Below are 27,900 nucleotides of genomic sequence, written 5' to 3' on the forward strand. Positions count from 1 at the left end.
AGCAACTGTACCTCTGACAGGCCGGGAGCCCCGCTATTAACAGCAATTGTACACCTGACAGGCCGGGGCCCCGTCTATTAACAGCAACTGTACCTCTGACAGGCCGAGAGCCCCGCTATTAACAGCAACTGTACCCCTGACAGGCCGGGAGCCCCGCTATTAACAGCAACTGTACTCCTGGCAGGCTGGGAGCCCCTCTATTAACAGCAACTGTACCCCTGACAGGCTGGGAGCCCCTCTATTAACAACAACTGTACCTCTGACAGGCCGGTAGCCCCACTATTAACAGCAACTGTACCTCTGACAGGCCGGTAGCCCCACTATTAACAGCAACTGTACCTCTGACAGGCCGGGAGCCCCTCTATTAACAGCAACTGTACCTCTGACAGGCCGGGAGCCCCTCTATTAACAGTAACTGTACCTCTGACAGGCCGGGAGCCCCTTTATTAACAGCAACTGTACATCTGACAGGCCGGGACTCTCTACCAACAGCAACTCTACTCCTGACAGGCCGGGACCCCCTCTATTAACAGCAACTGTACTCCTGACAGGCCGGGTCTCTCTCTATCAACAGCAACTGTACTCCTGACAGGCCGGGACTCTCTCTATCAACAGCAACTGTACTCCTGACAGGCCGGGACCCTCTATTAACAGCAACTGTACCTCTGACAGGTCGGGAGCCCCACTATTAACAGCAACTGTACCCCTGACAGGCCGGGAGCCCCTCTATTAACAGCAACTGTACCCACGACAGGCCGGGACACTCTCTATCAACAGCAACTGTACTCCTGACAGGCCGGGACCCCCTCTATTAACAGCAACTGTACTCCTGACAGGCCGGGTCTCTCTCTATCAACAGCAACTGTACTCCTGACAGGCCTGGACCCTGTCTTTTAACAGCAACTTTACTCCTGACTGGCCGCTACCCTCTATCAACAGCAACTGTACCCCTGACAGGCCGGGACCCTCTCGATGAACAGCGACTGGATTCCTGACAGGCCAGTACCCTCTCTATTAACAGAAACTGTACCCCTGACAGGCCGGGACCCCGTCTTTTAACAGCAACTGTATCCCTGACAGGCTGGGACCCCCTCTACTAACAGCAACTGTACCCCTGACAGTCTGGGACCCCCTATCTCTATTAATAGCAACTGTACCCCTGACAGGCTGGGACCCCCCCCTCCATTGACAGGAACTGTACCCCTGACAGGCAGGGACCCCCCCTCTATTAGTAGCAACTGTACCCCTGACAGGCCGGGACCCCCTCTATTAACAGGAACTATACCACTGACAGGCCGGGACCCCCCTCTATTAACAGGAACTATACCACTGACAGGCCGGGACCCCCTCTATTAGCAGCAACTGTACCCCTGACAGGCCGTGACCCTCTCTATTAACAGCAACTGTACCCCTGACAGACCGGGACCCCCCCTCCATTGACAGGAACTGTACCCCTGACAGGCAGGGACCCCCCCCTCTATTAGTAGCAACTGTACCCCTGACAGGCCGGGACCCCCCCTCTATTAGTAGCAACTGTACCCCTGACAGGCCGGGACCCCCTCTATTAACAGGAACTATACTACTGACAGGCCGGGACCCCCTCTATTAACAGCAACTGTACCCCTGACAGGCCGTGACCCTCTCTATTAACAGCAACTGTACCCCTGACAGGCCGGGACCCCGTCTATTAACAGCAACTGTACCCCTGTCAGGCCGGGACCCCCTCTATTAACAGGAACTATACCACTGACAGGCCGGGACCCCCTCTATTAACAGCAACTGTACCCCTGACAGGCTGTGACCCTCTCTATTAACAGCAACTGTACCCCTGACAGGCTGGGACCCCGTCTATCAACAGAAACTGTACCAATGATGGGCCGGGACACCCTCTGTGAACAGGAACTGTACCAATGACGGGCCAGGACCCCCCTCTATTACCTTCTTCTTTAGATGTCCCTCGGGGCAGGTGGTGATCAGTGAGGCAGGTGGTTGGAATGCTTTCGATTCTGCACACACTTTCTGCTGCTTACACATGGCCTTGCTCCTCTTAGTGACGCTGGAGGGGGTTGACACATTCGCGGATGCTTCTCCAGTATGTGCATTCTAGGACAAGCTTGGGTCAATGGGGATGTTGCATTTATTTAGGGAGGCTTTTAGAGTGTCCATGTACGGTTTCCTCTGCCCTCCTAGTGATCGTTTGCCGTAGCGGAGCTCGGAGTAGAGCACTTGTTTATGGAGTCTTGGGTCGGGCATGCAGATAATGTGGCCAGTGCATCGCAGCTGGTTGAGTGAACAGTGCCTCGATACCGGGAATATTGGCCTGGGGGAGCACTCCACATTGGTACACCTACCCTGCCAGTGGATTTGCAATATTTTGCAGAGGCAGTGTTGGTGATATCTCTCCAGGATTTGAAGTTGCTACTGTACATTGTCCATGTTTGTGACGCGTGCATGAGGGCAGGGACAATGACTGCTCTGTAGATCATGAGCTTGGTGTTGGATTTAAGGTCTTGGTCTTCGAACTCTGTTCCTCCGGTGCTTGAAGGCTGCGCTGGTGCATTGGAGACGATGTTGCATTTTATCATTGATGATTGCTTGCGCCGAGGGATGGCTCCCGAGGTATTTGAAATGGTTCACGTTGTGCAGGGGCTCACCTTGGATCTTGATGGTTAGGGGCAGTGTTGTGTGGCAGGAGCGGGCAAGTAGACAACCTTTGTTTTCCGGATGTTTAATCTGAGGCCCATTCTCTCATACACCTCGGTGAATGCGTCGACGATGGTTTGTAGTTCGCCCATGAGTGTGTGCGCATGTGGGTGTCATCCGAGTACTGCAGCTCGAAGATAGAAGTTAGTGTGGTCTTGATTCTGGCCTGGAGGCGTCAGAGCTTGAACAGTTTCCTGCTTGTTCAGTAGATTGATTCCACTCCGGCTGGGAGCTTCATGGTGATGGGGTGGAGAATTGCAGCAAAGAAGATGGAGAAGAGTGTGGATGGAATGACACAGCCCTGCTTGACCCCAGTTATTTGGTCTGTGGTGTACAAAGGACAGGCTGGGACCCCCTCTGTTAACAGGAACTATATCAATGACAGGCCTGGACCCCCACTATGAACAGGAACTGTACCAAAGACTGGCCGGGACCCCCTCTATTATCAGGAACTGTACCAATGACAAGCCAGAACCTTCCATTTAAAGAAAATATAAAAATGCCTTCCCACTATTCTCTGTTTTTACATGAACTGTACTAGTGAAAAGCTGGGGTTCTCTCTGTATTGATATCTTCTGTGCCATTGACAGGTCAGGCCCTTGTCTGTATTTAGCGGAATTGTTTCATGAGGCCTCTTTTATTTACCAGTGTGTTATGGGCCAGGGTTGAGAGAACCCCAAAGTGTATCACGGAGATCATCTGACCCACAACTTTTAATAGATTGTGGTTATGGGGAACACACAGGTGTGATGCAATAGAAATCTACGGTACTTTTAAATTAAAACAATGTTTATTTATGAAACCAGTTAACACTTTAGAAACCCACAGTAACCATCTTAACAACTATCAACACCAATAAATCCCCCAAAGAATACAGTACTCTATAAGTAGCACAATTGCTTCACAGCTCCAGGGTCCCAGGTTTGATTCCGGCTTTGGTCACTGTCTGTGCGGAGTCTGCACATCCTCCCCGTGTGTGCGTGGGTTTCCTCCGGGTGCTCCGATTTCCTCCCACAGTCCAAAGATGTGCAGGTTAGGTGGATTGGCCATGATAAATTGCCCTTAGTGTCCAAAAATTGCCCTTAGTGTTGGGTGGGGTTACTGGGTTATGGGGATAGGGTGGAGGTGTTGACTTTGGGTAGAGTGCCCTTTCCAAGAGCCGGTGCAGACTCGATGGGCCAAATGGCCTCCTTCTGCACTGTAAATTCTATGGAAAAAAAAAAGTAACCCTTAATCTTTCCTTGCAACACCCATAAGACAATAACAAACCTTTTTACAGAAAGACATCAGGTTTAACTTCTCTACAAAAACAGGTATTATTGTTAAATCACCAAAGGATCTGGAGACAGTCTTTAGATTACTTAGAGAGACTAATACACCTTGCTGTGACTGCAGCCATCCAGCTCTTAAAACGAAACTAAAACACACCCTGCAGCAGGCCGCCCAAAGTAAAAGCAGGCAGACAGCCCAGCTCCACCCACTCTCTGACATCACTGCAGCCATCTGATAAACACCCATTTCTTAAAGGTACATCCACTACAGCTATTTTATAAATACCCATTTCTTAAAGGTACTCTCACATGGCAAGTGATATGTACCAGTGACAGGCTGTGACTGCTATTACCTGTGGGAAATATGCCAGTTTATGGCCAGTGACAGTCTTTGACTTTCTATTTAGAGGAACTATTCTAGGGCCAGGCTGGGATCTCTTCTATTTACAAGAACTGTACCATTTACAAGCTGAGGTTCTCTCTTTGTTGACAGGAACTGTAGAAGTGAGAGACTGGGTCCACATCTTTATTAGTGAAAATGTACCGTGGAGAAGGTGTGATCTATTCCACTTATAGGAACTGTACCGTGACGGATGGAAACCTTTCTATTTGCTGGCTAGCACCCTTCTTACTTAATTGAACTATATGATGATTGACCAGACCCCTTCTATTTAGAGGCCTTTTTCAAATTGAGAACCCCAACTGATCAAAAAGCAGAACTTTGAAATAGTCTCTCAAAGCAGACAATAAAATAAAGCATAATTCATCCAGTTCTAAACTAGACTGATGGAATCTTGGCCTTGAGTCCTCTAAAAACATAGAATCATAGAATCCATATAGAAGGAGGCCATTCAGCCTATCGTGTCTGCATCGACCCTTTGAATAAGCACTCTACCCATGTCCACTTCCCTGTCTACTCCATCCTATCTCCGTAACCCCATAATCTGACCTGCACTTTCCTGGACACTAAGGGGCAATTTATCATGGCCAATCCATCTACCCTGTACATTTTTGGAGGAAACTGGAGCACCCGGAGGAAGCCCACACAGACATGGGGAGAACATACAAATTCCAACAGACCGTGACCAAAGGCACAGATTTTGAACCCACAGTGAAAGCTTTAATGGATGGAATCCATTGCCAATAAATCTTTCATTGATTGCTTTAATTTTCCTTCCTGCTTTTGTTACAGTTGAATGAGCTTGTGGTTGGGGATACCAATGGGAAACTATATGTATATAAGAGCGATGACTGCAAGCCATGGATTACCCGATCTTGCATAGGGATGGTATGTATTAAAGCTTTGTGTTCACTGTTGGGCCTTTCCTTTGTAAATAAAACAGGCTGATTCATTTTCACTTTTTCGTGCAAGTGCCAAAAGACTAGGAAAATTTGGCAAGTCTGAAGGACGATACTTACTCCAGTTATTTTCATTACCGTTTTCCTATATGCTAGGAATAGTTGAATGTGGGTTATTGTCCATAAATTGCAAATAATCAGGGATCAGCTCTCAGTCCTGCTTTTGTGGAGAGACAGAAGGCAGTGATTTTAAAAAAAAAAAAAGTTTTTTATTGGGTTTTGTACAAGTTATAAATGCAGGCATAATATACCTTGCAAAGCAAAACTCATAGGATCTAGGAAATATAACCAGCCCGGGGGATGGGGGAGGGTAAGAGGGCAGTGATTTGCTACAGAGAGCCCTGTCTTCACTGTCCTGACATGATAAATTCCAGCTAATTTGAAGCATTTGCAGAAAACCAAGGGATGGGATGATCAGAAATGGCCATTTGCTGGACCAGAACGCGTGCCTGATTAATTCCTTTTGGTGTTTAAAAAAAAAAAAAAGATGTTTCATTTTGGAGCCATTAACCTAGAGTCTTATGATTTTATTAATTTCATATTTGTTCATGTAGTTTCCATTTCCAATCTTGGTCACCATTTTTCAACAGCAGAAATGTCTGGTTTCTTCCTTCCTTCCTTATCACGGGTCTACCCTCTCAGATAAAGGCTCTGTTTGCTTATGGATGTAGAAGATCCTGTGATAAAATTTGAAATATTGATGGCAGAGAATGCTTCTTGAGACCTGACCAACATTCCTGTCATCAAAAGGAGGGCATTCATTTTAATTTGCAGTTTGTGGGACATTATTGTGCACAAATTGATTAGCATGTCACTGACATGATAGTGACTGTCCTCAAGTAACTCATTAGATGTGAAGTACCTTGGACATCGTCAGGAAGTTCGAAGACTATATAAACACAAGCCTTGTCTCCCTCTTTCCCCTTGGTTTCCTCTCTTACTAAATTGAAATACAAGAATTTTGAATGTAATTGTTATTTTGTAGTGTTTCAAGCACAAAATGAGCTCTGATGGAAGAATTCTCTCTGACTGATACGCAAACGTGAACATAAATAAACAGCTTCAGATGTTTAATCTTTTGATCTGCAGTATATTTTCTTTGTTTAAATTCTAGGTTTTGAGTACCCATTTAACATTTTGATTCAGGGTTACATAATAATTTTTTTGCTGGTGTCAATTGAAGATTTCTGTTGAAAGTGCAATGTGATTTGAATCTCCAAATTGTTTCAGATGGTAAATATTGAAAATATAATTGTGGATAAGTTCCCTCACACGTGCTGCTTATACTTCTACATCTTTGGTGCTTATCATTAGTTCTCTTCTCTTTCAAATAGAAGATATATATATTTTTTTAGATATTCTTAAAAAGACATGTGTTTAATTCTTAAAGCCACTTGTACAGTTTTTCACATGTTACACATGAGATTAAATTGATAGATATGGGGGTTTACCATAGAATTCTAATAGAGAAATTGGATTCTAATAAATATTTCTATTGCTTGTAATGAAGAAATAATTTGGGCTTGCTAAATAAATATATAGTGCAAAAGTAATATTATTGGGTGAAAGTTTTGCTTCATTTGCTCAGCTTCCTTATTTCTGTTTGTAGGTAACTTGCGTTGGTGTAGGAGATATCTGTAACAAAGGGAAGGTATGGTATCACTTCAGCTTTTAAAAAATTATTTATTAGTGTCACAAGTAGGCTCACATTAACACTGCAATGAAGTTACTGTGAAAATCCCCTAGTCGCCACACTCAGTGTACAGTGAGGGAGAATTCAGAATGTCCAATTCACCTAACAAACACATCTATCGGGACTTGTGGGAGGAAACTGAAACACACGGAGGAAACCCACGCAGACAAGGGGAGAATGTGCAGATTCCGTACAGACAGTGACCCAAACCAGGAATCGAACCCAGGTCCCTGGTGCTGTGAAACAACAGTGCTAACCACTGTGCTACTGTGCTGCAGTGAGGTTCTAAATTAATTGCTGAAAGCTAATTTGTGAAAAGTGTAATTTTCAGATTTACAGTGGATTTTATAGACTTTTTTTAAATTTAGAGTACCCAATTCATTTTGTTCCAATTAAGGGGCAATTTAGCGTGGCCAATCCACCTACACTTCACATCTTTGGGTTGTGGGGGTGAATCCCACGCAAACACAGGAAGAATGTGCAAACTCCACACGGACAGAGACCCGGGGCCAGGATCGAACCTGGGACCTCGGCGCCATGAGTGGATTTTATAGATGAGGATAGCTGGGGAAATGATTTCTGTATTAATAAAATAAATCATGAACTTTTGAAATAAAAACCGGAAATGATAGAAACATTCAGCAAGTCAGGCACCATCTGTAGGTGAAACTGAGTTAGTGTTTCAGATCAACGTTTAATTTGAACTTTTATTTCTATCTAAGGTGACTCTTAAAAGGAAAAATGATCTATCACGATATATATTATATATATATATATATAAACGTCTTGTGTGGTGCACTCTGAAGAATATCGCACTCCCAAGGTAGTGGTCACAACTTAAGATGCCATACCTCAAAATGTAGTCATAGGAAAAAAGATAAGCATAAATATCCAAATATACAGAGGCTGAGGATAACCAAAGAACAGAATTTATTATGTATGCACTGCTGATTAGTATTTTATTTTCTGATTTCCGGTTGTGGCTATGCCTAGGTAGGTCGCACGGCCGGCAGCTCCCGCCGATAACGGACTTTTGGGCCCTTTTAAGTAGCTCCAGCGGCATTTGGACGACGATTCCTGGTGTGGGAAGGAAACAGTGAGGGTCCCCCAGCACTGTATGGAGTGGACCAGGAGTGGAGCGGTCAAAAAAGTGGCTTTAGAATGGGCGCGAAAAAACAAGATGGCGGCGGGCGGGGATCAGGCAGCGTGGGCCCAGTGGTCCCGGGAGCAGCAGGAGTTTTTAAGAAGCTGCTTTGCTGACTTGAAGGTGGAGATGTTGGCCCCTATGAAGGCATCGATTGAAAGGCTGGTGAAGACCCAGAAGATGCAGGGGACGGCGATCAAGGAGGTGCAGCAGAAGGCCTATGATAATGAGGACGAGATTCTGGGCCTCGCGGTCAGAGTGGAAGCGCACGAGGCGCTGCACAAAAAATGGCAGGAGAAGCTGGAGGACCTGGAGAATATGTCGAGGAGGCCGAACCTGCGGATTCTGGGTCTCCCTGAAGGCGTGGAGGGGTCGGATGCTGGGGCGTATGTGACCACGATGCTGAGTACGCTGATGGGCGCGGGGGCCTTCCCGAGGCCCCTGGAGCTGGATGGGGCGCGCAGAGTCCTGGCAAGGAGGCCGAGGGCGAACGAGCCGCCGAGGGCTATGGTGATTAGGTTCCACCGCTTCACCGCCAGGGAGTGTGTCCTGCGATGGGCGAAGACGGAGCGGTGCAGCAAGTGGGAGAACACCGAGATCCGGATTTATCAGGACTGGAGTGCAGAGTTGGCAAGAAGCATGCAGGATTCAATCGGGCCAAGGCGGTCCACCACGGGAAGGGGGTGAAGTTTGGGCTGCTACAGCCGGCGAGGCTGTGGGTCACATACCAGGACCGACACCATTATTTTGATACGCTGGATGAGGCGTGGACTTTCATCAAGAATGAGAAGTTGGACTTGAGTTAATGGATTGCAGTATGTTATGGGGGTTGTTGGTGAGGGGGATGGGTGGGGTTTCCCCCGCGTTTTCTTCTGTCTTTGTGGCCCCGTGGCCCGGGGCCCTCGGGGATTTGGGTGAGGTCGCAGTTGAGAGGAGCTGTCTCACAGGGGGTGGGGTCGGCCCAGGCAGGGAGCCCGGTTTTTCCCGTGAAATGGTGGGGGCGGTACCTGAAGCGGGGGACGGTACTATGTTCGATGTCTGCATTGGTTCATACGGGGGGGGGGCTTTGTCTACCCCAGGGGGGGCTTTGTCTACCCCACTTAGGCGGGCTGGGGATTTGGATGGGGAATCCACAAGGGGATTGGAGGTAGAGGCAGGAGTGACGGGGTCAGCATGAGTCAGCTGACTTACGGGAGTGCAATGGGGGGTCAGGGGGGTTAAGCAGTTGCTTGGCTGGGGGAGGCGGGGGTTTGCCGGGAGGGTGGGGCTGGGTTGCTTCTGTGCTGACTGAGGGGAAATTTATGGTAAGAGGGAGAGTCGGGGCGGGGAGTCTCCGCCTGGGGGGGGGGGGGGGGCTGGAGGGTGCGGGAGGCGTGGGCACGTGGCTGGCCTAAAAAAGGAGATGGCTAGTTGGCAGGAGTGGGGGGTGGGTAGCCCCCCCAATCCGGCTGATCACGTGGAATGTGAGAGGCCTGAATGGGCCGGTCAAGAGGGCTCGGGTATTTTCGCACATAAAGGGGCTAAAGGCAGACGTAGCCATGCTACAGGAGACGCACCTGTAGATCGCGGATCAAACCAGGCTGAGGAAGGGATGGGTGGGACAGGTTTTTCACTCTGAGCTGGATGCGAAGAACAGGGGGGGTCGCAATCTTGGTGAGTAAGCGGGTGGCATTTGAGGCGGTGGGTATTGTGGCAGATAAGTGGGGTCGTTATGTTATGGTGAATGGCAGGCTGCAGGGGGCCCAGGTGGTGCTAGTGAATGTGTATGCTCCGAACTGGGACGATGCGGGGTTCATGATCAGATGCTGAGCCGGATTCCGGATCTGGAGTCATGTAGTTTGGTAATGGGGGGAGAATTTAATACGGCCCTGGACCTGACATTGGATCGGTCTAGGTCGAGGTTGGGTAAGAGGCCGGCAGCGGCCAAGGTCCTGAGGGAGTTCATGGACCAGATGGGGGGAGTGGATCCGTGGAGATTTGCCAGGCTAAGGACGAAGGAGTTTTCCTTCTTCTCCCATGTACACAAGGCTTACTCGCAGATGGATTTTTTTCGTCGTAAGCAGGGCGCTAATTCCGAGAGTGGAGGGGGCGGAATATTCCGCCATTGCGATCTCGGACCATGCACCATACCGGGTGGAGCTGGGGCTGGGGGAGGAGAGAGGCCAGCGCCCGCTGTGGCAAATGGACATGGGACTAGAACATAGAACATAGAACATAGAAAATACAGCACAGAACAGGCCCTTCGGCCCACGATGTTGTGCCGAACCTTTGTCCTAGATTAATCATAGATTATCATTGAATCTACAGTGCAGAAGGAGGCCATTCGGCCCCCCGAGTCTGCACCAGCTCTTGGAAAGAGCACCCTACCCAAACTCAACACCTCCACCCAACACCAAGGGCAATTTGGACATTAAGGGCAATTTATCATTGGCCAATTCACCTAACCCGCACATCTTTGGACTGTGGGAGGAAACCGGAGCACCCGGAGGAAACCCACGCAGACACGGGGAGGACGTGCAGACTCCGCACAGACAATGACCCAAGCCGAAATCGAACCTGGGACCATGGATCTGTGAAGCAATTGTGCTATCCACAATGCTACCGTGCTGCCCTTAAGAACAAATAAATCTACACTATATCATTTTCCCGTAATCCATGTACCTATCCAACAGCTGCTTGAAGGTCACTTATGTTTCCGACTCAACTACTTCCACAGGCAGTGCATTCCATGCCCCCACTACTCTCTGGGTAAAGAACCTACCTCTGATATCCCTCCTATATCTTCCACCTTTCACCTTAAATTTATGTCCCCTTGTAATGGTGTGTTCCACCTGGGGAAAAAGTCTCTGACTGTCTACTCTATCTATTCCCCTGATCATCTTATAAACCTCTATCAAGTCGCCCCTCATCCTTCTCCGCTCTAATGAGAAAAGGCCTAGCACCCTCAACCTTTCCTCGTAAGACCTACTCTCCATTCCAGGCAACATCCTGGTAAATCCTGGACTACCCCCCCCGTATGAACCAATGCAGACATCGAACATAGTACCGTTGGTTGTATATGGGGTTGTAAATCCTGGACTACTGACGGATGAGGAGGTCTGTGGGAGGGTCCGGAGGCGTATCCAAAGATATGTGGAGGCCAATGATAATGGGGAGGTTTTGGTGTGTGTGGTCTGGGAGGCGTTGAAGGCAGTGGTCAGGGGGGGAGCTAATCACAATCAGGGCCCACAGGGAGAAGAGGGAGAGGATGCAGAGGGAGAGGTTGGTGGGGGAGATACTGAGGGTGGATAGGAGGTATGCGGAATCCCCCGAGGAGGGGTTGTTGAAGGAACGGCGGAGCCTTCAAACGGAGTTTGACTTGTTAACCACGGGGAAGGCTGAGGCCCAATTGAGCAAGGTACAGGGGAGACTTCCGGTTGCGGCGATGCGGAGCTAAGCCGCACGTTTCGGCAGCTCCCGTGACAACGGACTTTCGGGCTCTCCAGAGGAGCCCCAACGGAACTTTTTCAAATTGATCCCGTGTGGGAAGGTGCAGTAAGGTCCCCCCTTACGTTATATGGCCGAGATCAGCGGTGGAGCGGCGAAAAAAAAGGCTCTGGAGCAGCGGCAAAATCGAGGGGGAAAAAGCAAGAGGGCGGAGAGCGAGCAGCATGGGGGCCGGACCAGCAGGAGTTCCTTGAGCGCTGTGTGGAGGAGCTGATAAAGGAGGTGCTGGCGCCAATGCTGTTGGCGATCGAGGGGCTGAAGGAGACCCAGAAGACCCAGGCGGTGGAGCTTCGTGAGGTGAAAGATAAAATGAATGACAACGAGGACGAGATCCTGGGCCTGGCGGTAAAAATGGAGGCGCACGAGGCGGTGCACAGGAGGTGGGCCGAAAGAATTGAGGTCCTGGAGAACAGGTCGAGGAGGAAGAACCTCCGGATTTTGGGTCTTCCCGAAGGAGTGGAGGGAGCTGATGCCGGGGCGTATGTGAGTACGATGCTCCATGCGCTGATGGAGCTGGAAGGGGCTCACCGGGTCCTGGCGAGGAGACCCAAGGCTGATGAGCCGCCAAGGGCGATAGTGGCAAGGTTCCATCGCTTCGCAGACAAAGAAAGTGTGCTGAGATGGGCCAAGAAGGTGCGGAGCAGTAGATGGGAGAACGCGGTGATCCGAGTTTACCAGGATTTGAGCGCCGAGGTGGCAAGGAGGAGAGCTGGCTTCAATCGGGCCAAGGCGGTGCTGCATAAAAAGAGAGTCCGGTTCGGCATGCTGCTGCCTACGCGACTGTGGGTCACTTATCAGGACCGACACCATTATTTTGAAACGCCAGAAGAGGCTTGGACCTTTATTCAGACGGAAAAACTGGACTCGAACTGAGGGGATGTGGTTGTGAGGGGAGATGTTGGTTGTATATGGGGTTGTAAATATGGGTAAAGAATTCACGGGTGGGATGATGGATGGGGATGTGGGTAGAGTTCTGGTTCAAATTCCAAAAATTTCCCTTTTTTTTCTTTCCTGTAGACGAGATGATGATGATGGGGAATGTGGGCGTTGGTGCTGGAGGGAGGTGAGACTCTGGGATGAGGGAACTGGGATAATGGCTGCAACAGAAGCTGCGCCACAGGGGGCGGGGCTGGTTCAGGGAAGCGCGGGCTTTTCCCGCGCCAAAAGGGGGGGAATGGAAGAAGGCAAGGAGGAGGAGAGACTCCCACACTGGGGAGATCAATGGGAAGGCGGGGGAAGCCGGGGTCAGCAGAAGTCAGCTGACTCTCGGAAGTAATATGCGGGGAGCAAAAGAGCTAGATGTGGATCTAGCGAGGGAAGGGGGGTAGAGGGGGGGATTCTAGTGTTGCTGCTGCACTGTCCGAGGGGGAACTGAAAATGGAAGAGGTGGTCGGGGCGGGGGTTCCCTGCCTGGGGGACTGGCGGGCGCGGGAGGCGCGAGCACAGGACTGGCCTAAGATAGGAGATGGCTAGTCGGGGGTGGGGGGGTGGGTAACCCCCCAATCCGGCTGATCACGCGGAATGTGAGAGGCCTAAATGGGCCGGTTCAGAGGGCCCGAGTGTTTACGCACCTAAAGGGACTTAAGGCAGACGTGGTCATGCTTCAGGAGACACATCTGAAGGTGGCAGATCAGGTCAGGTTAAGGAAGGGATGGGTGGGACAGGTGTTCCATTCGGGGCTGGATGCGAAGAATAGAGGGGTGGCAATACTGGTGGGAAAGCGGGTGTCGTTTGAGGCCAAGAACAGAGGAGCGGACAAGGGAGGCCGATACGTGATGGTGAGTGGTAGGTTGCAGGGGACGGAGGTGGTACTAGTGAATGTATATGCCCCGAACTGGGACGATGCTGGATTCATGAAACGGATGTTGGGGCGTATTCCAGACCTGGAGGTAGAGAGCTTGATAATGGGTGGGGATTTTAACACGGTGCTGGACCCAGCATTAGATCGCTCCAGATCTAGGACGGGGTAAAGGCCGGCTGCGGCCAAGGTGCTTAGGGGGCCCGGATAGATTTTTTTGTTCTGGGCAGGGCATTGATCCCGAAAGTGGAGTATTCGGCCATAGCCATTTCAGACCATGCCCCGCATTGGGTGGAGTTAGAGCTGGGAAGGAGAGGGACCAACGCCCGTTGTGGAGGTTGGATGTGGGACTGCTGGCAGACGAGGAAGTGTGCGGGAGGGTGCGGGGGTGTATTGAAAGGTATCTGGAGGCCAACAACAACGGGGAGGTGCAGGTGGGAGTAGTATGGGAGGCGCTGAAGGCGGTGGTCAGGGGAGAGTTAATCTCCATCAGGGCTCATAGGGTGAAGAGAGAGGGCAGGGAAAGGGAGAGGTTAGTGGGGGAGATTTTAAGGGTGGACAGGAGCTATGCAGAGACTCCTGATGAGGGACTACTCGGGGAGAGGCGAAGTCTCCAGACGGAGTTCGACCTGTTGACCACAGGGAAGGCAGAGGCACAGTGGAGGAAGGCACAGGGGGCGATATATGAATATGGGGAGAAGGCGAGCCGGATGCTGGCACATCAGCTCGGTAAGAGGATGGCAGCGAGGGAAATAGGCGGAGTCAAAGATGGCAGGGGAACTACGGTGCGGAGTGCGGGGAAAGTGAATGAGGCTTTTAAGGCCTTTTACGAGGAACTGTATAGGTCACAGCCCCCAGGGGGAAAAGAGGGGATGCGGCGATTCTTGGACCAATTGAGGTTCCCAAGGGTGGAGGAGCAGGAGGTGGCTGGTTTGGGGGTGCCAATTGGGGTGGAGGAGCTGGTTAAAGGACTGGGGAGCATGCAGGCAGGGAAGGCTCCGGGGCCGGATGGGTTCCCGGTGGAGTTTTATAGGAAGTACGTAGACCTATTAGCCCCGTTGCTGGTAAGGACCTTCAATGAAGCAAGGGAGGGGGGGGACCCTGCCCCCGACACTGTCGGAGGCGACGATCTCTTTGATCTTGAAGCGGGATAACGACCCACTGCAATGTGGGTTGTATAGACCGATCTCGCTCCTTAATGTAGATGCTAAGTTGCTGGCAAAAATGCTGGCCACGAGGATTGAGGACTGTGTCCCGGGGGTGATTCACGAGGACCAGACGGGATTCGTAAAGGGTAGGCAGTTAAATACTAATGTGCAAAGGATCCTAAATGTGATAATGATGCCATCGGTGGAGGGAGAAGCGGAGATAGTGACAGCCATGGACGCGGAGAAGGCCTTTGATCGGGTAGAGTGGGAGTATCTCTGGGAAGCGTTGAGGAGGTTTGGGTTTGGGGGAGGGTTTATTAGTTGGGTTAAGCTCCTGTATAAAGCCCTGGTGGCGAGTGTGGTCACGAACCGGCGGAGGTCGGAGTATTTCCGGCTGTATCGAGGGACGAGGCAGGGGTGCCCCCTGTCCCCTCTGCTGTTTGCATTAGCAATTGAACCTTTGGCCATGGCGTTAAGGGAGTCGAAATGGAAGAGGGTGGTTCGAGGGGGAGAGGAACATCGAGTGTCGCTGTACGCAGGCGACCTGTTGCTGTATGTGACGGATCCAGTGGAGGGCATGGTGGAGGTAATGCAGATCCTATGGGAGTTTGGAGATTTTTCGGGCTATAAGCTCAATGTTGGAAAGAGTGAGCTCTTTGTGATCCATCCGGGGGACCAGGGGAGAGAGATAGGCGACCTACCGTTGAAGAAGGCGGAAAGGAGCTTTCGATACTTGGGGATTCAGGTAGCTAGGAGCTGGGGGGCACTGCACAAACTTAATTTGACACGGTTGGTGGAACAGATGGAGGAGGATTTTAAAAGGTGGGACATGTTGCCACTCTCATTGGCGGGTAGGGTACAGTCGGTTAAAATGGTGGTCCTCCCGAGATTTATTTTTGTATTCCAATGCCTCCCAATTGTGATTATTAAGGCCTTCTTTAAGAGGGTAAGCAGGAGCATTATGGGATTTGTGTGGGCGAGCAAGACCCCGCGGGTAAGGAGGGGGTTCCTGGAGGAGTTCCTGGGTATCATAGATTGAGGAGGGTTGGCGTTGCCGAATTTGGCTGGTTACTATTGGGCAGCCAACGTGGCAATGATCTGTAAGTGGATGATGGAGGGAGAGGGGGCGGAGTGGAAGAGGTTGGAGATGGCGTCCTGCAAGGGAACGAGCCTGGGGGCGCTGGTGACGGCACCGCTGCCGCTCTCGCCGACAAGGTGCACCACGAGCCCGGTGGTGGCGGCAACGTTAAAGATCTGGGGGCTGTGGAGACAGCACAGGGGTGCGACGGGAGCCTCGATGTGGTCCCCGATCAGAGACAACCATCGGTTTGTCCCAGGAAGGATGGATGGGGGGTTTCAGAGCTGGCATCGGGCAGGGATTAGAAGAATGGGGGACCTGTTCATTGACGGGACGTTTGCGAGCTTAGGGGCGCTGGAGGAGAAGTTTGGGCTACCCCCGGGAAACGCTTTCAGGTACATGCAAGTGAGTGTGTTTGTGAGGTGGCAGGTGAGGGAATTTCCGCTACTCCCGGCACCGGGGATTCAAGATAGGGTGATTTCGGGCATATAGGTCGGAGAGGGCAAGGTGTCGGTGATATACCAGGAGATGAAAGAAGAGAGGGAGACTTTGGTAGAGGAGCTGAAGGGTAAATTGGGGGAGGAGATTGAGGAGGGGCTATGGGCTGATGCCCTAAGTAGGGTTAATTCCTCTTCCTCGTGTGCCAGGCTTAGCCTGATACAATTTAAGGTGGTTCATGGAGCGCATATGACAGGGGCGAGGCTGAGTAGGTTCTTTGGGGTGGAGGACAGATGTGGGAGGTGCTCAGGAAGTCCGGCGAACCATGTCCATATGTTTTGGTCATGCCCGGCACTGGAGGGGTTCTGGAGGGGAGTTGCGAGAACAATAGCTAAGGTGGTGAAAGTCCGGGTCAAGCCAAGCTGGGGGCTAGCACTATTTGGAGTAGTGGACGAGCCGGGAGTGCAGGAGGCGAAAGAGGCCGGCATTCTGGCCTTTGCGTCCCGAGTAGCCCGGCGAAGGATCTTGCTAATGCGGAAGGAGGCAAAGCCCCCCAGTGTGGAGGCCTGGATAAATGATATGGCTGGGTTTATCAAGTTGGAAAGGATAAAGTTTGCCTTGAGAGGGTCTGCGCAGGGGTTCTACAGGCGGTGGCAACCGTTTCTAGATCATCTCGCGGAGCGTTAGATGAAGGTCGGACAGCAGCAACAGCAACCCAAGGGGGGAGTGGGGGAAGGGGGTTTCTCTGGGGGGCATGTGAGCAAGAAAACACATGAATGATCCGTAAACTGACATGTTTGGGAAGAATCCAATGTACGAAGTTCTGTATCGTATTGACTTGCCATGTTCATGTCTTGCCACGGGAGTTCTCTTTCTTTTCTTTGTCACGGGAGGGCGGAGGTTGGGGGGGGGTTGTTTGTAAGGTGGCAAATATTGTTGAAAAATTCTTAATAAAAACCTATTTTTAAAAAAAGAGGAAGGTACAGGGAGCAGTGTATGAGTATGGGGAGAAGGCAAGTCGGATGCTGGCGCATCGGCTGCAGAAGAGGGAGGCAGCTAGGGAGATTGGGGGAATTAGAGATGGGGGGAACATGGTGCTGAGCTCAGCTAAGATAAACGAGGTCTTTAAGGACTTTTATGGTAAATTATACGAGTCAGAACCCCCGAAGGGAGGGGAGGGGATGAGTCAGTTCCTGGACCAACTGAGGTTTCCAAAGGTGGAGGAAGGGCGGGTACGGGGATTGGGGGCCCCGAGTGAGATGGAGGAACTAATTAAGGGGTTGGGGAGTATGCAAGTGGGCAAGGCCCCAGGGCCGGATGGGTTTCCCGTCGAGTTCTATAGGACATTCTCAGAGCTGTTGGGCCCGTTGCTGTTGAGAATTTTTAACAAGGCTAAGGACGATGTCGCAGGCTCTGATCTAGCTTATCCTCAAGCGTGATAAGGACCCGCTGCAATGCGGCTCCTACAGGCCGATTTTGTTCCTTAATGTGGATGCCAAGCTGTTGGCCAAGATCTTGGCCACTAGGATTGAGGACTGAGGGTCAGGCTGGGTTTGTGAAGGGCAGGCAGCTGAATACGAATGTGCGGAGGCTTCTGAATGTGATCATGATGCCCTCGGAGGGTGGGGACGCAGCAGGGGTAGCGGCAGTGGACGCGGAGAAAGCCTTTGACTGGGTGGAGTGGGAGTACCCGTGAGAGGTGTTAGGCAGATTTGGGTTTGGGGAGGAATTCATAGGGTGGGTCAAATTGTTGTATCAGGCCCCGGTAGCAAGTATTTCGACGAACCGATGGCGGTCGGGATACTTTAGATTATATTGTGGAACGAGGCAGGCGTGACCCTTGTCCCCACTGCTGTTTGCCCTGGCGATTGAGCCGCTGGCCATGGCGTTGAGGGAGTCCAGAAACTGGAGGGGGTTGGTTCCGCGGGGGGAGCACCGTGTTTCACTGTATGCGGATGACCTGCTTCTGTACATTGCGGATCCGGTGGAGGGGATGGGGGAGGTCATGCGGATACTTAGGGATTTTGGAGACTTCTCGGGATACAAGCTAAATGTGGGGAAAAGCGAGCTTTTTGTGGTGCATGCGAGGGGCCAGGAAAAGAGGTTGGGAGAGCTACCGCTCAAGATGGTGCAGAGGAGCTTTCGGTACTTGGGCATCCAGGTGGCCAAGAGCTGGGGGGTCTTGCACAAGCTCAATTTAGCGCGGCTGGTGGATCAGATGGAGGGGGACTTTAGGAGGTGGGACATGCTGCCACTCTCCCAGGCGGGCAGGGTGCAGTCTGTAAAGATGAGGTTCCTCCCTAAGTTCTTGTTCGTCTTCCAATGCCTGCCCATTCTCATCCCCAAGTCCTTCTTATAGCGGGTAAATAGGAGTATTACGGGATTTGTGTGGGCAAATAAGACCCCGCGGGTTAAGAGACTGTTTTTGGAGCGCAGCCCAGGGGAGGGGGGGGGGGGGAAGAGGGGGGGGCTGATGGGGTGATGGGGATAGGGGGGAGGTAGGGGCCTCAGTCTGGACCCCGATGCGGAACAACCACGGGTTCGTTCCAGGTAGGATAGATGGCGGATTCCTAAGCTGGTACAGGGCAGGAATCAAAAGGTTGGGGGACTTGTTTATCGATGGGACTTTTGCCAGTCTGAGGGCGCTAGATGAGAAATTTGGGTTGCCCCTGGGGAACACTTTTAGATACATGCAGGTTCGGGCTTTTGTGAAAAAGCAGGTGGGGGAATTCCTGCTGCTACCTGCCCGGAGGATACAGGACAGAGTGGTCTCGGGCGTGTGGGTGGGGGATGGCAATGTATCGGACATATACCAGGAGCTGCAGGAGGCGGAGGATGTCTCGGTGGAAGAGCTGAAGTGCAAGTAGGAGGAGGAGCTGGATGAGGGGCTGTGGCCTGACGCCCTGGGCAGGGTCAGTTCCTCCTCATCTTGCGCCAGGCTGAGCCTGATTCAGTTTAAAGTGGTGCATATGACAGGGGCGAGAATGAGTAGGTTCTTTGGGGTAGAGGACAGGTGTGTGAGATGTTCAGGGAGCCCAGCGAACCATGGCCATATGTTTTTTACATGCCCGGCACTTACGGAATTTTGGAAAGGCTTTGCAAAGGCTATGTCCAAGGTCTTGGACACTCGGGTAAAACCGAGCTGGGGGATAGCGATATTTGGGGTATCGGATGATCCGGGAGTGCAGGAGTCGAAAGAGGCCGGAGTTCTAGTCTTTGCCTCCTTGGTAGCCGGGAGAAGGCTCTTGTTAATGTGGAGGGACGTAAAGCCCCCAAGCGTAGAGGCTTGGGTCAGTGATATGGCGGGGTTTCTCAGGTTGGAGAAGATGAAGTTTGCCTTGCGAGGGTCCTTGCAGGGGTTCTCCAGGCGGTGGCAACCTTTCCTTACTTTCTCGCAGAACGTTAGATGGAGGTCAGCAGCAGCAGCAATCCAAGGGAGGGGGGTGGGGGGGGGTTGATTTCATTTTATTTGTAAGGGGCAAATGCCCTACCTTGTTTTGTTTTATTTGTTAAATTGTTAATTTGTTAGTGGGTTAAGTTGTTTGGGCATATTGTTTTCTCTTTGCATTATATTTTCTTTCGTAGTAGTTTGTAAAAATTATTGAAAAATTTTGAATTAAAACATTAAAAAAAAAAGTATTTTATTTTCTACCGAAGTTTGACTTTTAGCCAATAAGCCAACTACTCAAAATGAAGTTGTCATCGCTTCCTTTACTAAATTACTACAAATGGGTAATTACAAGAAAATTGAACAATCAGATTGCTCAATTGTTTTTAAAAATTGTTTAACAGCCATGTCAGATCAAATTAATTATATCCACTATCAGATAATTAAATTTGTAACAGATGCATAAAATTACATTTTCTAAAAGAATATTAAACTTAATAATTTATAGAGCTTAGAACTTCCTGCATCAACTTTTCTCTGCAGAGGAGAAGCCTGGGTTTGGGTTTTGCTCAGTCTCTAAACTAACTGTCCACCTCTGATTAAACTTGCCATTGTTCCCCTCTCGGTGCACCAGCATGGTGTTCCACAATATCTCTTTTTCAGCCTCTGTGAATGCGCAGTTTGACAGTAGATCTCATGTCGCTCCATTGCACATGTTTGAGTTGAGTCCTGAGCTTTCCTTTTTGACGTGCACTGATTTGGAGTGCTGGTGTTATCTCTGCCATCTTCCTAACTCCAGCTGCTCCTGTCCTTGGAACATTTCTGCTGACATTCAATACTAAATGCAAGCAAAGAAATGCGATCAGAATTATAACCGAGCAGTGATAAACAAGTACATGTAGCAAAGGGGAATTACATTCAGAATTGCCTGTTCTGGCTTTAGTTTCTTCCCAATCCAGGCCTTCCCTCATGCAATTGCAATTTAGCACCCACCTCCCCACCACACTTCCCATACTCGCAGAAAGAGATTCAACAACGTTTGCAACTGGCATTAGTGAAAAATGGTTAAGGCAGCATAAATTACAACTGTTTGCTACTAATGGGCAGGAGACATCTTATTCTGGTTAAAGGTTTGCTTGCGGAAGAAAGAGAAACAGGAATTGTGGTATCATCATTGGGCTGGTAATCCAGAGACCTAGGGTCTGGGTACCCGGATTCAATGCTAAATGCAAACAAAGAAACGCCATCAGAATAACAATCCAGCAATGATCAACAAGTACATGTAGCACAGGGGAATTACATTCAGAACTGCCTGTTCAGGCTTTAGCTTCTTCCCAATCCAGGCCTTCCCTCATGCATTTACAATATAGTACCCACCTCCCCACCACACTTCCCATACTCCCAGAAAGAGATTAGATAATTTCTGCAACTGGCATACATTCGGAAACTTTGATTGTTTGCAGGAAAGTATGAAAGGAACAGAAAAATGGTGTGCGTATAAGGAAATATTTTCTGAATGCCGTGAACAGGAGTAGAACAGGAACTGTAAAATCTACCTTCTGTCCTTTTAGCCGGATTAGAAGTGCCCATGGTGAAAATTAACCAGAACTTTAGTTAAATGTTGCCCCGCAGTTAAATGAAGCCTAGTGCAATTTTTCTTTGTTCTTTTGGATGCTATTGTACTGTGCCCATTCTTAATCCATCTTGGCTAGGCCGAAAGGCTGACTGGGTGAAAAATGGCCACGGCTGCAATAAATTGGGGGAATTAGCTCAAATGGAAGAGTGCTTGTTTAGCATGTGAGAGGTAGTGGGATTGATGCCCACATTCTCCACTTTCATTTACGGGGCAGCACGGTAGCATTGTGGATAGCACAATTGCTTCACAGCTCCAGGGTCCCAGGTTCAATTCCCCATGGGTCACTGTCTGTGCGGAGTCTGCACATCCTCCCCGTGTGTGCGTGGGTTTCCTCCCGGGTGCTCCGGTTTCCTCCCACAGTCCAAAGATGTGCAGGTTAGGTGGATTGGCCATGATAAATTGCCCTTAGTGTCCAAAATTGCCCTTAGTGTTGGGTGGGGTTACTGGGTTATGGGGATAGGGTGGAGGTGTTAACCTTGGGTAGGGTGCTCTTTCCAAGAGCCGGTGCAGACTCGATCGGCCGAATGGCCTCCTTCTGCACTGTAAATTCTATGATCTATGAAATGGCAGCTGTTGCTATTAATGGGCAGGAGACGTCTTAGTCTGGCTAAAGTTTTGCTTGCAGAAGAAAGAGAGGCTTGTCATTTTCACTGGAATGGTAATCCAGATACCCAGGGTCCGGGATACCGGATTCAAATCCCATGGTGGAATTTGAATTCAATAAAAATTATGGAATTAAGTCTAATGGGGACCATAAATTCATTGTTGATTGTCCTAAAAACCTATCTGGTTCACTAATGTCCTTCCTTTAGGGAAGGAAATCTGCTGCTGTTATCTGGTCTGGCCTACATGTGACTGCAGATCCGCAATAATACGGTTGACTCTCAACTGCCGTCTGAAATGGCCTAACAAGCCACTCAGTTGTGGCTAAAAGGAATGAAACTGAATAGACTACCTGGCTCAACCTTCAACATCGGCTTTATCTTTCAATCCCTTCTGGGTCTTGACCAGGCTCGCTGCCTCGAGTGCTGTGATCCAGTCTCCTTGGTCTGTGGTGGCTTTTTCGAGGTCCCTTGCCATTGTCTCCTGGGCCTCTAGGTTATGCTCTATATTGTCCATTGCCTCCCTCATGGGGCAGTCGCATCTGCCACCTCGACGGCTGTCATGAGGTCTTTTCTCATCTCCCTATGTATCTGGAGCTCGGAAGTGATGAAGCATGTCAGTTTGTCTTTTAGCGCCTGGGTCTGTGCTGGGAGCTCTGGGGGGGCCGACCCACACCGATTCTGTGCCTCCACATGCGGTTCCCAGCTCCGAGGCGGAGGTTTCCCTCCCCTCGTCTTTACTGGTTTTTTGGCTGGGTGGCTGGTTCTTTTCCATCCTGCTTGGAAGTGTGGTCGATGGGGAGTTAGTCTGGAGCATTATGAGTACTTTTGGTGCGTGTTTGTTGGGGTTAAAAGGCAATAGTCGAAGTTCTTGGCCGAGAGCCACCTTTCATGCGACCACTCAGCTCATGGCCGCCACCGGAAGTCTCGTCACTAACTAATCTTGAACAGATGGCAAGTCATTCTTCCAGAGTCCCAGCCCTGCCTGACTGGCCTCTGGCTCTGGACGAATTGCCCTGCTCCCGCTAGGCGCTGCTCCCCGATTTCTCAAGACACAATGCTGGTGTTTGCATAGCCTTCTTCGCACCTCCTGACTGCTGTTCTGCTCACACCTCGGACTTCGCTCAATTGGCTGGGCCTCGACCTTTGACGACTGCATGTGCTCCTGGCTGGCTGCCTGGGTGCTGCTGCTGGCTGTCTGGTCTGGTGGGCTCTGTTCGTTTTGGTTGGTTGCCCTTTCTCCTCAGTCCTGGATCTAGGCCATAAATAAAGCAAACCAAGCACGAGGATTTATAGAATTTCATAGAATTTACAGTGCAGAAGGAGGCCATTTGGCCCATCGAGTCTGCACCGGCTCTTGGAAAGAGCACCCCACCCAAGGTCAACACCTCCACCCTATCCCCATAACACAATACTAAGGGCAATTTAGGACACTAAGGGCAATTTTGGACGCTAAGGGCAATTTATCATGGCCAATCCACCTAACCTGCACATCTTTGGACTGTGGGAGGAAACCAGAGCACCCGGAGGAAACCCACGCACACACGGGGAGGATGTGCAGACTCCGCACAGACAGTGACCCAAGCCGGAATCGAACCTGGGACCCTGGAGCTGTGAAGCAATTGTGCTATCCACAATGCTACCGTGCTGCCCCTTTATTTCTCGAATGATAGAATTAAAAAGTAAAGAAGTTATGTCAAATTTGTATTGAACATTGATTAGGTTACACCTGGAGTATTGTGTATAATTATGGTTGTCATTTTGTGAAAAGGATACAGAAGCATTGGAAAAGGTGTGAAAAAGATTTATAAGCATGATACCAGAAAGGTATCAGTGAAATTGTGATATGCCAAACTCTGATGACACTATGTCAACATCGTTACCCAATCCTGCTAGCAGAATAACAAATTCAATGCCCATCACATGTCGAAATGCTGCACTGGTAACTCTGGATTAGCCAAAGTTATATAAGCTTGTTATATGACCACGCCAACCAGTCAGAGCTGAATTAGACCACATGAGCACGAAAACCATGGAACGCTGGGCGAGACATCATTTGACATTGAGATCTCCCTGTAAAAGGCCATGTAAGTATGGCTAAACCTGGTGAGGCCGATGTCTGATGAGTGCCCAGCTGCCTGCTTTCCTAACCAATGCAGGAAAACACAAAAAACATATTTAACTGAATTGACGACGTGGTGAAACTTCATTGTGCATGTTCCAAGACAGAATGCTAAGCAAAATACTTTACAGAGTTTTTCCGGAGCTAACTCCCCATATTTACCAATGTAAAGTTCCAGCCTTTTGCAAGGTCAGGTCACTCTAAGGTGTGAGCAAATGGATCAAATCATATACCTCATTTACGTGGTTTTGTTTCGTATATGAATCTGTTATTTTTGACATAGACCGTGTTTGTAGGCAAATTGGGTTACATAGAGAAACATTCATGTGGGAATGGGGCCTCCTCGGCTATCAAGGAGTTCCGGTTAACACAAACTTGTGATTCGATTCATTGGGCTTTTACTGTACCTATCAGGTGAGCATGAACAGGCTGGACCACGTTCTCTTGAAAAAAGAAGGATGAGCATTGACCTCATATTTTGTTTTTAAAAAAATTTTGATTACCCAATTAATTTTTTCCAATTAAGGGGCAATTTAGCGTGTTCAATCTACCTACCCTGCACATCTTTGGGTTGTGGGGGCGAAACCCACGCAAACACGGGGAGAATGTGCAAACTCCACACGGACAGTGACCCAGAGCCAGGATCGAACCTGGGACCTCAGCGCCGTGAGACTGCAGTGCTAACTACTGTGCCAACGTACTGCCCCCTGACCTCATATTTAAAGTCCTTAAAATGATGAAAGGTGTGGATACAGAGAGAATGTATCCACTTGTGGGGAAGAGCACAACTAGTGGCCATCAATAAAAGATAGTCACCAAGAAATTCAATAAGGAATACAAAATAAGCTTCACCCAAAACGTGGTAGAGCTCAATACCAGAGGGAGAGGTTGAAACAAATAGTGCAGATACGTTTAAACGGAGGCTAGACAAGAATATGTGGGAGAAGGGAATATAGAAGGTTATGCTGATAGATTTAGCTGAGGGAAGACGGGAGGACGTTCGAGTAGAGCAGAAATGCTGACGTGGGCTGGTTGGGGTGCATGGCCTGTTTCTTTCTTACATATATGTCTGGTTCGCAATGTATTCTTAACTGAATAGGAAGGACGTATAGTACAGCGGTGTGGCAAAACCCATTTGCTGTTGTTTACCAAGTCTGACGTTGCTAGTTAAGCTCAGCACAATGGAGGAAATTTGCAGTATTGGTTTTTGTGCAGCAATCTGACTTTAGTCCTTGCTGACATAATCTTCTCCAATGGCTGCCCATGAGTGCCTGTCAAAATGCTGAAAAATCTAAGCCTGTTTGTTTGGGAATCAGTGTGTAGTGATTCTACAATTATAATTTATCTCTTTAAATATGTCACTGGCTGACAAACCTTAGTATTAATAACTTCTGAACTTACTTGTACTGAATCTTTAAGGATGATGATTAACCGCTGCATCTCTTTAAAAAAAAATTATATTTTTCTTCACTATACTTTAGAATTTTGTTGTAGCTGTGGGTGCTGAGGGTTGGTTCCATATCTTTGATCTCAGTGGCATATCAACTAAGTCCGAGACTTCCAATCATCATGACTTCCTGATTGGCGATGAACAGAAAGCAATTTTCACACAGCACATCCCTGCTAACACTAAGGTGATGCTCATCAGTGATATAGGTGAGTTGATGGAATATGTTTATTTGGGGGACTTAGATAGATAGCTTCAAATTAGAGAGTTAAGTAAGATGTGTTGGGTTGCAACTTAAAACAACAACTTATTTGATAATATAATATAAGTTTCCCGTTCAGACTTTTAAAATAATTATGTCAGACCTCAGTATGTGTTGTCTTCAACAAAATCACGTATCCATCAAGCAAAATGGTGCTGGGCTTCTGTTGCATTTTGCTTTTGCAATTGATTTTTATTTATCCAATATCCTTTGGATGACTGTCCGCCTATGTTCCCCTTTCCAGCTGTTCCCCTTCCTTATTCGCCCGCTCGCATTCTTCTTCCGGCTCGCATTTTTCGTTCACGTTTTCTTTTGTACTCTTGCGTATTTTGCCCCTCATCGTTCTTTTGCCCATCGCTTTTTTTTGTTCCACATGCAATTTTTGGCCCTCGCTTTCTTTGTCCCTGCCTCTTGCCTTCTTTGCCCCCACCACTTGCCTTCATCATCCCCCCCCTCCCTTGCCTTCTTCACCCCCCCCTGCCCTTTGCCCTCTTCACCCCACGCACTCTGCCTTCTTCTCCTCCCTGCCCCATGCCTTCGCCCCCCCCTTGCCTTCGCCCCCCCCTTGCCTTCGCCCCCCCTTGCCTTCGCCCCCCCTTGCCTTCGCCCCCCCTTGCCTTCGCCCCCCCCTTGCCTTCGCCCCCCCTTGCCTTCGCCCCCCCTTGCCTTCGCCCCCCCTTGCCTTCGCCCCCCCTTGCCTTCGCCCCCCCTTGCCTTCGCCCCCCCTTGCCTTCGCCCCCCCCTTGCCTTCGCCCCCCCTTGCCTTCGCCCCCCCTTGCCTTCGCCCCCCCTTGCCTTCGCCCCCCCTTGCCTTCGCCCCCCTTGCCTTCGCCCCCCTTGCCTTCGCCCCCCCTTGCCTTCGCCCCCCCTTGCCTTCGCCCCCCCTTGCCTTCGCCCCCCCTTGCCTTCGCCCCCCCTTGCCTTCGCCCCCCCTTGCCTTCGCCCCCCCTTGCCTTCGCCCCCCTTGCCTTCGCCCCCCTTGCCTTCGCCCCCCCTTGCCTTCGCCCCTCCTTGCCTTCGCCCCTCCTTGCCTTCGCCCCTCCTTGCCTTCGCCCCCCCTTGCCTTCGCCCCCCCCTTGCCTTTGCCCCCCCTTGCCTTTGCCCCCCTTGCCTTCGCCCCCTCTTGCATTCGCCCCCTCTTGCATTCGCCCCCTCTTGCATTCGCCCCCTCTTGCATTCGCCCCCTCTTGCCTTCGCCCCCTCTTGCCTTCGCCCCCTCTTGCCTTCGCCCCCCCTTGCCTTCGCCCCCCCTTGCCTTCGCCCCCCCTTGCCTTCGCCCCCCCTTGCCTTCGCCCCCCCTTGCCTTCGCCCCCCCTTGCCTTCGCCCCCCCTTGCCTTCGCCCCCCCTTGCCTTCGCCCCCCCTTGCCTTCGCCCCCCCTTGCCTTCGCCCCCCCTTGCCTTCGCCCCCCCTTGCCTTCGCCCCCCCTTGCCTTCGCCCCCCCTTGCCTTCGCCCCCCCTTGCCTTCGCCCCCCCCCTTGCCTTCGCCCTCCCTTGCCTTCGCCCCCCCTTGCCTTCGCCCCCCCATGCCTTCGCCCCCCCTTGCCTTCGCCCCCCCTTGCCTTCGCCCCCCCTTGCCTTCGCCCTCCCTTGCCTTCGCCCCCCCTTGCCTTCGCCCCCCCTTGCCTTCGCCCCCCCTTGCCTTCGCCCCCCCTTGCCTTCGCCCCCCCTTGCCTTCGCCCCCCCTTGCCTTCGCCCCCCCTTGCCTTCGCCCCCCCTTGCCTTCGCCCCCCCTTGCCTTCGCCCCCCCTTGCCTTCGCCCCCCCTTGCCTTCGCCCCCCCTTGCCTTCGCCCCCCCCTTGCCTTCGCCCCCCCCTTGCCTTCGCCCCCCCTTGCCTTCGCCCCCCCATGCCTTCGCCCCCCCTTGCCTTCGCCCCCCCTTGCCTTCGCCCACCCCTTGCCTTCGCCCACCCCTTGCCTTCGCCCACCCCTTGCCTTCGCCCACCCCTTGCCTTCGCCCACCCCTTACCTTCGCCCACCCCTTACCTTCGCCCCCCCACCCCTTGCCTTTGCCCCCTTTTGCCCCCTTGCCTTTGCCCCCTTGCCTTCACCCCCCTGCGCCTTGCCTTCGCCCCCCTGCCCCTTGCCTTCGCCTCCCGCCCCTTGCCTTCACCCCCCCACCTCTTGCCTTCGCCCCCCCTCCCCTTGCCTTTGCCCCCTTACCTTCACCCCCCGCCACTTGCCTACGCCCCCCGCCCCTTGCCTTTGCCCCCCTCGCCCTTTGCCTTTGCCCCCCTCGCCCTTTGCCTTCGCCCCCTCGCCTTTTGCCTTCGCCCCCCGCCCCTTGTCTTTGTCCCCTCACCCCTTGCCTTTGCCCCTTGCCTTT

At 51.0% G+C, this 27,900-nt stretch overlaps 1 protein-coding gene across 2 annotated transcripts in view; it reads left to right on the forward strand.

The window, feature by feature from the left end:
* itfg2 (integrin alpha FG-GAP repeat containing 2) overlaps positions 1–27,900 on the forward strand; it is a 156,906-nt gene that overhangs the window by 28,973 nt on the left and 100,033 nt on the right. For both annotated transcript variants that reach the window (XM_072484676.1, XM_072484675.1), the window contains exons 2-4: positions 5,167–5,262; positions 6,943–6,984; positions 25,348–25,522. In XM_072484676.1, the coding sequence (XP_072340777.1) occupies positions 5,260–5,262; positions 6,943–6,984; positions 25,348–25,522 (220 nt within the window). In that variant the 5' untranslated portion in view covers positions 5,167–5,259. The remainder of the gene's footprint in view (positions 1–5,166; positions 5,263–6,942; positions 6,985–25,347; positions 25,523–27,900) is intronic.

The sequence above is a fragment of the Scyliorhinus torazame genome, chromosome 19, assembly GCF_047496885.1.
Source record: "Scyliorhinus torazame isolate Kashiwa2021f chromosome 19, sScyTor2.1, whole genome shotgun sequence".
NCBI classification, from domain to species: domain Eukaryota; kingdom Metazoa; phylum Chordata; class Chondrichthyes; order Carcharhiniformes; family Scyliorhinidae; genus Scyliorhinus; species Scyliorhinus torazame.